This window comes from Convolutriloba macropyga, chromosome 3, assembly GCF_964194025.1.
Source record: "Convolutriloba macropyga chromosome 3, txConMacr16.3, whole genome shotgun sequence".
NCBI classification, from domain to species: domain Eukaryota; kingdom Metazoa; phylum Xenacoelomorpha; order Acoela; family Convolutidae; genus Convolutriloba; species Convolutriloba macropyga.
The window spans coordinates 33858971-33872081 of NC_134470.1; the positions used below are offsets into that span (position 1 = coordinate 33858971).

Genomic DNA, 13111 nt, shown 5'->3' on the forward strand with positions numbered 1-13111 from the left:
CACTCAAATCATATTTTTAAGCATTCTGAGGACCTGATACAGTAAATCCAACTGATATCTATCACTGTCTCAAGATTCCGACTTTAAAAAATCTCATTTCCCTGGTTCTAGTTATAGTCAGTTTTATTTTAAAATCGCTAATAACAATCGATTAAACAGAAGGATTTCTTCCATCACTATAATTGAAGTATTTCACAATAATTGTTTGAATATCTCTTATTATCTATTGATTAAAGGTTTCATTGTTTAATTTCTTCCTGTAGTTTCCCTCCACTTTTTTGTTTTTGATATGGGACAGACAGTAGCAAAGTAAAGTAACTAAGGAGATTCAAAGGTTAATAAATTTAATCAATAAAAGTTGTGATACAAGTGTAAAAGCACTCCCAAGTTCAAGAGATCGAACAAAAACAACTAGCTCTCCTTTCATGGAAGATTGGAACGGCGAAACTGTAAAAGATCATAATTTAGCTTTTTAAAAATTATTTCACCATAAGCTATTATATAAATTAACGGGTTCTAATTTAGCTGAATTTACGTTGTCATTTTAGACTCACGAGTTGTTTGAGACAGTGAAGAGCGAGTTCGAAGAAGCCAAGAGGAATGAAGAAGAGCTACTTGTAAAATACCGCGTGAACAAAACACAAGAAAAGGAGCTGCGAAGATCACTCAAACATGTATGTATCTAAAGTAAAGTTTAAACAATCGATTCAGCAATTTGGAACATTCAAGTTTAAAAATTTATGATCCCTTTCCATTTCAAGTTCCCTCACCTAGTTATAAGATTTTATGTATGCACTGATGACTAAAATATTGAACACTTACTGTTCGCTTAGAATGAAAGATCTTTTCTGATTGGCTTGTCGTATTTATCATGTTTTCTGTTAGCGATGCCAAGCGGTGGATAGTCATGCCATTAGATCTCATTGATTTTTCAACAGTCCAAATGATATGGATCGTATTGACGCTGTCCTCTGAAGATCTATTCAAATGCATAATCATAAATACTTTGCCAAAAAAAATTGAAAATGGAGAACTGATTTTATTCAAACTAGAGTAGTAAAGGGAGCTGAAAAGCGAGTCTTTTTCGCAAAATGATATGAGCCCTCAATATGCAGATAATGCTTTTGACTTTTCTGCTATATGTTATTATCTGATAATTGCGATTTTTTTTGGATATTAATGAGTTTGAAAGTATTAGTGACTTGTATTTGTTGATCTTTTGAAAGTTTTTTGCAAAGGAAATCGTCAATTATAAGCCTTACTGGCTCTGTTATGAGGCAAAATGACCTTAAATTGACACATGTTTCTTCTGTTTTCTTTTCACTTAGTCATTTTGAGGACAGATGTCTTCTGATCATATGGTGCCTCTTGTTTGTAATCTTTGACTTGAGTTCTGTTCAGAAAAGACACTGTAAATGACATTGATTTTTTTCCACAAAATTTTAACGCGTTTATCATTTTTGCTGTTCCTTTCGTTTCGTTCTTTTCACTTATTCTCGTCAATGATTATCTCATTAATTTTATGCGCTTTCTAAATGCTGGCCCTTGGTTTGCTTTTTATGAGCGTTTTAAAATATTGGTATATGTTCTATGCTCCTGAACCAAAAGACATAAATGAAAATCGACGTTTTCGCCTTTCTTGTTTTTTAACCTACCTCTTTGTTTTGCGAGTTTTCATCAAAGTTGGGGTATGATTTCGAGGACGCGTATAATCGACTGTGAGTAAGAGTAAGTAGACTTTGTTGGGATCATTGACTTTGAAATTACTATGAACGAAGTTGTCTTCGTTAGAATTTTTTTGTTTTGTTCTTTCTCCATTCTGAACGGTCATATGCTTTGATATCCACAAAAAGTCGTTCCTCCGATCTGGCTGAAATAATTTCATGGTTTTCATTTCTTCATTGGATTGGAATTGATGACCCGACATGCTAGGCTTTTCTAATTCGCTATGCTTTTCTATATTGTTGATTTCCCGGGCCGAGGTGTCAACGCAAAAAAACGCAAAATTATGTAAGATTGGCGTTGAATGCGTTGAATTTATGTAAGATATACGCTTGAGCGTAGATCTTACATAAATTCAACGCATTCAACGCCAATCTTACATAATTTTGTGTTGAATTTTGGCGTGGATCTTATATATTTAGCGTTGAATTTTAGCGTAGATCTTACATATTTAGCGTTGAATTTAGCGTAGATTTTACATAAGTTCAACGCATTCAACGGCAATCTTACATAATTTTGCGTTGAATTTTGGCGTAGATCTTATATATTTAGCGTTGAATTTTAGCGTAGATCTTACATATTTAGCGTTGAATTTAGCGTAGATCTTACATAAATTCAACGGCTTCAGCGCCAATCTTACATATTTTGCGTTGAATTTTGGCGTAGATCTTACATATTTAGCGTTGAATGTTAGCGTAGATCTTACACATTTAGCGTTGAATTTAGCGTAGATCTTACATAAACTCAACGCATTCAACGCCATTCCTACATAAATTTGCGTTGAATTTTGGCGTAGATCTTACATATTTAGCGTTGAATTTAAGCGTAGATCTTACATATTTAGCGTTGAATTTAGCGTAGATTTTACATAAGTTCAACGCATTCAACGGCAATCTTACATAATTTTGCGTTGAATTTTGGCGTAGATCTTACATATTTAGCGTTGAATTTCATCGTAGATCTTACATATTTAGCGTTGAATTTAGCGTAGATCTTACATAAATTCAACGCATTCAACGGCAATCTTACATATTTCCAAGTTTTTTTCCGAAAAATCAATTTTTTTCACTGTTTCGACCCCTATGCTGCAAAGGTGAGAAACGTGAAGTCAGAGAAAAATTTTTTTAGTGCTCTTTTATAGTGCTTTTACAGTTTTTCTCAGTACTTCTCACTTGATAAATGCGTTGAATACGTTGAAATTATGTAAGATCTCGGCTAAATTCAACAAAAAATATTTAAGATCCAGGCTAAATTCAACGAAATATATGCAAGTTCTACGCTAAATTAAATGCAAAATATGTAAGGTCTACGCTAAAATCAACGCAAAATATGTAAGATCTACGCTTTATAAGGATTGCGGCTCTTAAGGAAACCAAGGTACGGTGGCGCAATGGTAGAAGAGGCGACAAGTAAACAGGAGGTCAGTGGTTCGAGTCCCATACCCAGAATTCTACGCGTTGATTTTTTGTAAGATCAACGCTAAATTCAACGCAAAAATATGTAAGATCTACGCTAAATTCAACGCTAAATATTAAGATCTACGCTAAATTCAACGCTAAATATGTAAGATCAGCGGCAACTAGCGTTGACAAGTGGGAAAATTCACCGCCATTTCTTACATAATTTTGCTCTGAATGCGTTGAATTTTTGTGTTTAAATTCAACGCATTCAACGCAAAATTATGTAAGAAAATTGCGGTGAACTTTCCGACTTGTCAACGCTATTTGCCGCTGATCTTACATAATTTTGGCCAAATTCCTCGGCCCGGGTTATCGATGGTGTTATCGATGTGATAATTCTGAAGTATATTTTGCCGCCTAAATGTTGTAAACTTAATTTCTTCGACAAGTTTGAATCATAATCATCGACAACAAGCTAAACGAAGGTGCAAGTGGCGAAACAAAAGAAATGATTGAATAAAGAAATTGAAACAAGGGTCCTATTTTTGAAACAACAAAACCCAAGGAATTGAAGAAGAAAGACGACAACGGCAACTCCCCCGACCGGGACCAGACGGCCATTGTCATTTGGCGCCCAATAAATCGGAGAATCATTGAGATCCTACAAAGGATTTGCACCTGGCCAAATGTCTAATGTGATCGAAGACGCATTCAGTGATATCATGGTGATTGAGAGTTTACTGAGATCACTACAACTGGGAATGGACTGAGTAACAGGAAACACACGCCGAGAAAAGCCGAGGATCAGGAAACAAGGGTCCCGTGTCTAAACAGATAAGAAACTCTTACAAACTTTACAATAAATTTAACAGTGTAGATTTAGTAGATTCTCGGGGCACCGGTAACGTTCCCCACCCAGCACATATCATAGAGTTATCATAAAAGCAGCTAGTCACTGGTAAAAGAAAAAAGAAAAAGGAAAAGAGAAGCTTGGTAGGAAAAGAGAAGCTTCCATCATCATAACCTGGTTCATACATAATAATCCGAAGGTTTCTTTTTGAAGAAAAAAACAAGTTTCAGCGAAGCAATTGTTAATATATTAGCATTTTTAAATTGTTATATTACAAAGTTCGGGTCCGGCGAATTATGTTACAAAGTCTACATCATCCGAGCAGCCATCACGACTCCAGTAGTGCCCGCCACGAGCCAGCAAGACCCAGCATTGCCTGCCACGAGCCAGCACGACCCAGTAGTGCCCGCCAAGAGCCAGCACGACCCAGCAGTGCCCACCACGAGCCAGCACGACCCAGCAGTGCCCGCCACGAGCCAGCACGACCCAGCAGTTCCCGCCACGAGCCAGCACAACCCAGCAGTGCCCGCCACGAGCTAGCAAGACCACAGTAGTGCCCGCCACGAGCCGGCACGACCCAGCAGTGCCCCCCACGAGCCAGCACGACCCAGCAGTGCCCGCCACGAGCCAGCAAGACGCCAGTAGTGCCCGCCACGAGCCAGCACGACCCAGCAGTGCCCGCCACGAGCCAGCACGACCCAGCAGTGCCCGCCACGAGCCAGCAAGACCCCAGTAGCGCCCGCCACGAGCCAGCACGACCCAGCAGTGCCCGCCACGAGCCAGCACGACCCAGCAGTGCCCGCCACGAGCCAGCACGGCCCAGCAGTGCCCGCCACGAGCCAGCAAGACCCCAGCAGTGCCCACCACGAGCCAGCACGACCCAGCACTGCCCGCCAAGAGCCAGCAAGAACCCAGTAGTGCCCGCCACGAGCCAGCAAGACCCAACAGTGCCCGCCACGAGCCAGCACGACCCAGCAGTGCCCGCCACGAGCCAGCACGACCCAGCAGTGCCCGCCACAAGCCCACAAGACCCCAATAGTGCCCCCCACGAACCAGCACGACCCAGCAGTGCCCGCCACGAGCCAGCAGAACCCAGCAGTGCCCGCCACGAGCCAGCAAGACCCCAGTTGTGCCCGCCATGAGCCAGCACGACCCAGCAGTGCCCCCCACGAGCCAGCACGACCCATCAGTGCCCACCACGAGCCAGCAAGACACCAGTAGTGCCCGCCACGAGCCAGCATGACCCAGCATTGCCCCCCACGAGCCAGCACGACCCAGCAGTGCCCAGCACGACCCAGCAGTGCCCGCCACGAGCCAGCAAGACCCCAGTAGTGCCCGCCACGAGCCAGCACGACCCAGCAGTAACCGCCACGAGCCAGCACGACCCAGCAGTGCCCGCCACGAGCCAGCACGACCCAGCAGTGCCCGCCACGAGCCAGCAAGACCCCAGCAGTGCCCACCACGAGCCAGCATGACCCAGCAGTGCCCGCCAAGAGCCAGCAAGAACCCAGTAGTGCCCGCCACGAGCCAGCACGACCCAGCAGTGCCCGCCACGAGCCAGCAGGACCCAGCAGTGCCCGCCACAAGCCAGCAAGACCCCAGTAGTGCCCCCCACGAACCAGCACGACACAGCAGTGCCCGCCACGAGCCAGAACAACCCAGCAGTGACCGCCAGGAGCCAGCAGGACCCCAGTAGTGCCCGCCACGAGCCAGCACGACCCAGCAGTGTCCGCCACGAGCCAGCACGACCCAGCAATGCCCGCCACGAGCCAGCAGAACCCAGCAGTGCCCACCACAAGCCAACAAGACCCCAGTAGTGCCCCCCACGAACCAGCACGACCCAGCAGTGCCCGCCACGAGCCAGCACAACCCAGCAGTGCCCGCCAAGCGCCAGCAAGACCCCAGTAGTGCCCGCCACGAGCCAGCACGACCCAGCAGTGCCCCCCACGAGCCAGCACGACCCATCAGTGCCCACCACGAGCAAGCAAGATCCCAGTAGTGCCCGCCACGAGCCAGCATGACCCAGCAGTGCCCGCCACGAGCCAGCAAGACCCCAGTAGAGCCCGCCACGAGCCAGCACGACCTAGCAGTGCCCGACAAGAGCCAGTACGACCCAGCTGTGCCCGCCACGAGCCAGCACGACCCAGCAGTGCCCGCCACGAGCCAGCAAGACCCCAGCAGTGCCCACCACGAGCCAGCACAACCCAGCAGTGCCCGCCACGAGGCAGCACGACCCAGCAGTGAAGGCCACGAGCCATAACGACCCAGCAGTGCCCGCCACGATGCAGCACGACCCAGCAGTGCCCGCCACGAGCCAGCACGAGCCAGCAGTGCACGCCACAAGCCAGCAAGAACCCAGTAGTGCCCGCCACGAGCCAGCACGACCCAGCAGTGCCCGCCACGAGCCAGCACGACCCAGCAGTGCCCGCCACGAGCCAGCACGACCCAGCAGTACCCGCCACGAGACAGCACGACCCAGCAGTGCCCGCCACGAGCCAGCAAGACCCCAGTAGTGCCCGCCACGAGCCAGCAGGACCCAGCAGTGCCCGCGACGAGCCAGCAAGACCCCAGTAGTGCCGGCCACGAGCCAGCACGACCCAGCAGTGCCCGCCACGAGCCAGCACGACCCAGCAGTGCCCGCCACGAGACAGCACGACCCAGCAGTGCCCGCCACGAGCCAGCACGAACCAGCAGTGCCCACCACGTGCTAGCACGACCCCAGTAGTGCCCGCCACGAGCCAGCGCGACCCAGCATTGCCTGCCACGAGCCAGCACGACCCCAGTAGTGCCCGCCACGAGCCAGCAAGACCCAGCATTGCCTGCCACGAGCCAGCACGACCCAGTAGTGCCCGCCACGAGCCAGCAGGACCCCGCAGTGCCCGCCATGAGCCATCACGACCCAGCAGTGCCCGCCACGAGCCAGCACGACCCAGCAGTGCCCGCCACGAGCCTGCAGGACCCCGCAGTGCCCGCCATGAGCCAGCACGACCCAGCAGTGCCCGCCACGAGCCAGCACGAACCAGCAGTGCCCACCACGTGCTAGCACGACCCCAGTAGTGCCCGCCACGAGCCAGCAAGACCCAGCATTGCCTGCCACGAGCCAGCACGACCCAGCAGTGCCCGCCACGAGCCAGCACGAACCAGCAGTGCCCACCACGTGCTAGCACGACCCCAGTAGTGCCCGCCACGAGCCAGCACGACCCAGCATTGCCTGCCACGAGCCAGCACGACCCCAGTAGTGCCCGCCACGAGCCAGCACGACCCAGCATTGCCTGCCACGAGCCAGCACGACCCAGTAGTGCCCGCCACGAGCCAGCAGGACCCCGCAGTGCCCGCCATGAGCCAGCACGACCCAGCAGTGCCCGCCACGAGCCAGCACGACCCAGCAGTGCCCGCCACGAGCCAGCAGGACCCCGCAGTGCCCGCCATGAGCCAGCACGACCCAGCAGTGCCCGCCACGAGCCAGCACGACCCAGCATTGCCTGCCACGAGCCAGCACGACCCAGCAGTGCCCGCCACGAGCCAGCACGACCCAGCAGTGCCCGCCACGAGCCTGCAGGACCCCGCAGTGCCCGCCATGAGCCAGCACGACCCAGCAGTGCCCGCCACGAGCCAGCACGAACCAGCAGTGCCCACCACGTGCTAGCACGACCCCAGTAGTGCCCGCCACGAGCCAGCAAGACCCAGCATTGCCTGCCACGAGCCAGCACGACCCAGCAGTGCCCGCCACGAGCCAGCACGAACCAGCAGTGCCCACCACGTGCTAGCACGACCCCAGTAGTGCCCGCCACGAGCCAGCACGACCCAGCATTGCCTGCCACGAGCCAGCACGACCCCAGTAGTGCCTGCCACGAGCCAGCACGACCCAGTAGTGCCCGCCACGAGCCAGCAGGACCCCGCAGTGCCCGCCATGAGCCAGCACGACCCAGCAGTGCCCGCCACGAGCCAGCACGACCCAGCAGTGCCCGCCACGAGCCAGCAGGACCCCGCAGTGCCCGCCATGAGCCAGCACGACACAGCAGTGCCCGCCACGAGCCAGCACGACCCAGCATTGCCTGCCACGAGCCAGCACGACCCAGCAGTGCCCGCCACGAGCCAGCAAGACCACAGTAGTGCCCGCCACGATTCAGCACGATTCAGCAGTGCCCACCACGAGCTAGCACGACCCAGCAGTGCCCGCCACGAGCCAGCACGAGCCAGCAGTGCCCGCCACAAGCCAGCAAGAACCCAGTAGTGCCCGCCACGAGCCAGCACGACCCAGCAGTGCTCGCCACGAGCCAGCACGACCCAGCAGTGCCCGCCACGAGCCAGCACGACCCAGCAGTACCCGCCACGAGCCAGCACGACCCAGCAATGCACGCGACGCGCCAGCACGACCCAGCAGTGCCCGCCACGAGCTAGCACGACCAAGCAGTGCCCGCCACGAGCCAGCAAGACCCCAGTAGTGCCCGCCACGAGCCAGCACGACCCAGCAGTGCCCGCCACGAGCTAGCACGACCCAGCAGTGCCCGCCACGAGCCAGCAAGACCCCAGTAGTGCCCGCCACGAGCCAGCACGACCCAGCAGTGCCCGCCATGAGCCAGCACGACCCAGCAGTGCCCGCCACGAGCCAGCACGACCCAGCAGTGCCCGCCACGAGCCAGCAGGACCCCGGAGTGCCCGCCATGAGCCAGCACGACCCAGCAGTGCCCGCCACGAGCCAGCACGACCCAGCATTGCCTGCCACGAGCCAGCACGACCCAGCAGCGCCCGCCACGAGCCAGCAAGACCACAGTAGTGCCCGTCACGATTCAGCACGACCCAGCAGTGCCCACCACGAGCTAGCACGACCCAGCAGTGCCCACCACGAGCCAGCACGAGCCAGCAGTGCCCGCCACAAGCCAGCAAGAACCCAGTAGTGCCCGCCACGAGCCAGCACGACCCAGCAGTGCCCGCCACGAGCCAGCACGACCCAGCAGTGCCCGCCACGAGCCAGCACGACCCAGCAGTACTCGCCACGAGCCAGCACGACCCAGCAGTGCCCGCCACGAGCCAGCAAGACCCCAGTAGTGCCCGCCACCAGCCAGCACGACCCAGCAGTGCCCGCGACGAGCCAGCACGACCCAGCAGTGCCCGCCACGAGCTAGCACGACCCAGCAGTGCCCACCACGTGCTAGCACGAGCCCCAGTAGTGCCCGCCACGAGCCAGCACGACCCAGCAGTGCCCGCCACGAGACAGCACAACCCAGCAGTGCCCGCCACGAGCCAGCAGGACCCCGCAGTGCCCGCCATGAGCCAGCAAGACCCAGCAGTGCCCGCCACGAGCCAGCACGACCCAGCATTGCCTGCCACGAGCCAGCACGACCCAGAAGAGCCCGCCACGAGCCAGCAAGACCACAGTAGTGCCCACCACGATTCAGCACGACCCAGCAGTGCCCGCCACGAGCCAGCAAGACCCCAGTAGTGCCCGCCACGAGCCAGCACGACACAGCAGTGCCCGCCACGAGCCAGCACGACCCAGCAGTGCCCGCCACGAGCCAGCAAGACCCCAGCAGTGCCCACCACGAGCCAGCACAACCCAGCAGTGCCCGCCACGAGGCAGCACAACCCAGCAGTGAAGGCCACGAGCCAGCACGACCCAGCAGTGCCCGCCACGATGCAGCACGACCCAGCAGTGCCCGCCACGAGCCAGCACGAGCCAGCAGTGCCCGCCACGAGCCAGCAAGAACCCAGTAGTGCCCGCCACGAGCCAGCACGACCCAGCAGCGCCCGCCACGAGCCAGCACGACTCAGCAGTGCCCGCCACGAGCCAGCAAGACCCCAGCAGTACCCGCCACGAGCCAGCACGACCCAGCAGTGCCCGCCACGAGCCAGCAAGACCCCAGTAGTGCCCGCCACGAGCCAGCACGACCCAGCAGTGCCCGCGACGAGCCAGCACGACCCAGCAGTGCCCGCCACGAGCTAGCACGACCCAGCAGTGCCCGCCACGAGACAGCAAGACCCCATTAGTGCCCGCCCCGAGCCAGCACGACCCAGCAGTGCCCGCCACGAGCCAGCACGACCCAGCAGTGCCCGCCACGAGACAGCACGACCCAGCGGTGCCCGCCACGAGCCAGCACGACCCAGCAGTGCCCACCACGTGCTAGCACGACCCCAGTAGTGCCCGCCACGAGCCAGCACGACCCAGCAGTGCCCGCCACGAGCCAGCACGACCCAGCAGTGCCCGCCACGAGCCAGCAGGACCCCGCAGTGCCCTCCATGAGACAGCACGACCCAGCAGTGCCCGCCACGAGCCAGCACGACCCAGCGGTGCCCGCCACGAGCCAGCACGACCCAGCAGTGCCCACCACGTGCTAGCACGACCCCAGTAGTGCCCGCCACGAGCCAGCACGACCCAGCAGTGCCCGCCACGAGCCAGCACGACCCAGCAGTGCCCGCCACGAGCCAGCAGGACCCCGCAGTGCCCGCCATGAGCCAGCACGACCCAGCAGTGCCCGCCACGAGCCAGCACGACCCAGCATTGCCTGCCACGAGCCAGCACGACCCAGCAGTGCCCGCCACGAGCCAGCAAGACCACAGTAGTGCCCGCCACGATTCAGCACGACCCAGCAAGGCCCACCACGAGCTAGCACGACCCAGCAGTGCCCGCCACGAGCCAGCAAGACCCCAGTAGTGCCCGCCACGAGCCAGCACGACCCAGCAGTACCCGCCACGAGCCAGCACGACCCAGCAGTGCCCGCCACGAGCCAGCACGACCCAGCAGTGCCCGCCACGAGCCAGCACGATCCCTGTAGTGTCCGCCACGAGCCAGCTCGATCCCAGTAGTGTCCGCCACGAGCCAGCTCGACCCAGCAGTGCCCGCCAAGAGCCAGCACGACCCAGCAGTGCCCGCCACGAACCAGCATGACCCCGCAGTGCCCGCCACGAGCCAGCAAGACCACAGTAGTGCCCGCCACGAGCCAGCATGACCCAGCAGTGCCCGCCACGAGCTAGCAAGACCCCAGAAGTGCCCGCCACGAGCCAGCACGACCCAGCAGTGCCCGCCACGAGCCAGCACGACCCAGCAGTGCCGGCCACGAGCCAGCAAGACAACAGTAGTGCCCGCCACGAGCCAGCACAACCCAGCAGTGCCCTATAAGAGCCAGCACGATCCATCAGTTCCAAGCCCGTCCTAGCAGTGTCCACCACGAGCCAGCTTGATCCCAGTAGTGTCAGCCACGAGCCAGCTCGACCCAGCAGTGCCCGCCAAGAGCCAGCACAACCCAGCAGTGCCCGCCATGAACCAGCACGACCCCGCAGTGCCCGCCAAGAGCCAGCAAGACCACAGTAGTGCCCGCCATGAGCCAGCACGACCCAGCAGTGCCCGCCACGAGCCAGCAAGACCCAGCAGTGCCCGCCACGAGCCAGCACGATCCCTGTAGTGTCCGCCACGAGCCAGCTCGATCCCAGTAGTGTCCGCCACGAGCCAGCTCGACCCAGCAGTGCCCGCCAAGAGCCAGCACGACCCAGCAGTGCCCGCCACGAACCAGCATGACCCCGCAGTGCCCGCCACGAGCCAGCAAGGCCACAGTAGTGCCCGCCACGAGCCAGCATGACCCAGCAGTGCCCGCCACGAGCCAGCAAGACCCCAGAAGTGCCCGCCAGGAGCCAGCACGACCCAGCAGTGCCCGCCACGAGCCAGCACGACCCAGCAGTGCCGGCCACGAGCCAGCAAGACAACAGTAGTGCCCGCCACGAGCCAGCACAACCCAGCAGTGCCCTATAAGAGCCAGCACGATCCATTAGTTCCAAGCCCGTCCTAGCAGTGTCCACCACGAGCCAGCTTGATCCCAGTAGTGTCCGCCACGAGCCAGCTCGACCCAGCAGTGCCCGCCAAGAGCCAGCACAACCCAGCAGTGCCCGCCACGAACCAGCACGACCCCGCAGTGCCCGCCAAGAGCCAGCAAGACCACAGTAGTGCCCGCCATGAGCCAGCACGACCCAGCAGTGCCCGCCACGAGCCAGCAAGACCCCAGTAATGCCCGCCACGAGCCAGCACGACCCAGCAGTGCCCGCGACGAGCCAGCACGACCCAGCAGTGCCCACCACGAGCCAGCACGACCCAGCAGTGCCCGCCACGAGCCAGCAAGATCCCAGTAGTGCCCACCACGAGCCAGCACGACCCAGCAGTGCCCGCCACGAGCCAGCACGAGCAAGCAGTGCCCGCCACGAGACAGCACGACCCAGCAGTGCCCGCCACGAGCCAGCACGACCCAGCAGTGCCCACCACGTGCTAGCACGACCCCAGTAGTGCCCGCCACGAGCCAGCACGACCCAGCAGTGCCCGCCACGAGCCAGCACGACCCCGCAGTGCCCGCCACAAGCCAGCAAGACCCCAGTAGTGCTCGCCACGAGCCAGCACGACCCAGCAGTGCCCGCCACGAGCCAGCACGACCCAGCAGTGCCGGCCACGAGCCAGCAAGACAACAGTAGTGCCCGCCACGAGCCAGCACAACCCAGCAGTGCCCTATAAGAGCCAGCACGATCCATTAGTTCCAAGCCCGTCCTAGCAGTGTCCACCACGAGCCAGCTTGATCCCAGTAGTGTCCGCCACGAGCCAGCTCGACCCAGCAGTGCCCGCCAAGAGCCAGCACAACCCAGCAGTGCCCGCCACGAACCAGCACGACCCCGCAGTGCCCGCCAAGAGCCAGCAAGACCACAGTAGTGCCCGCCATGAGCCAGCACGACCCAGCAGTGCCCGCCACGAGCCAGCAAGACCCCAGTAATGCCCGCCACGAGCCAGCACGACCCAGCAGTGCCCGCGACGAGCCAGCACGACCCAGCAGTGCCCACCACGAGCCAGCACGACCCAGCAGTGCCCGCCACGAGCCAGCAAGATCCCAGTAGTGCCCACCACGAGCCAGCACGACCCAGCAGTGCCCGCCACGAGCCAGCACGAGCAAGCAGTGCCCGCCACGAGACAGCACGACCCAGCAGTGCCCGCCACGAGCCAGCACGACCCAGCAGTGCCCACCACGTGCTAGCACGACCCCAGTAGTGCCCGCCACGAGCCAGCACGACCCAGCAGTGCCCGCCACGAGCCAGCACGACCCCGCAGTGCCCGCCACAAGCCAGCAAGACCCCAGTAGTGCTCGCCACGAGCCAGCACGACCCAGCAGTG

At 57.8% G+C, this 13111-nt stretch overlaps 1 protein-coding gene across 3 annotated transcripts in view; it reads left to right on the forward strand.

Moving 5' to 3' along the window:
• LOC142337024 (uncharacterized) overlaps nucleotides 1-13111 on the forward strand; it is a 175348-nt gene that overhangs the window by 70061 nt on the left and 92176 nt on the right. For all 3 annotated transcript variants that reach the window (XM_075386056.1, XM_075386057.1, XM_075386058.1), the window contains exon 10: nucleotides 549-674. In XM_075386056.1, coding sequence (XP_075242171.1) covers nucleotides 549-674 — 126 coding nt within the window. The remainder of the gene's footprint in view (nucleotides 1-548; nucleotides 675-13111) is intronic.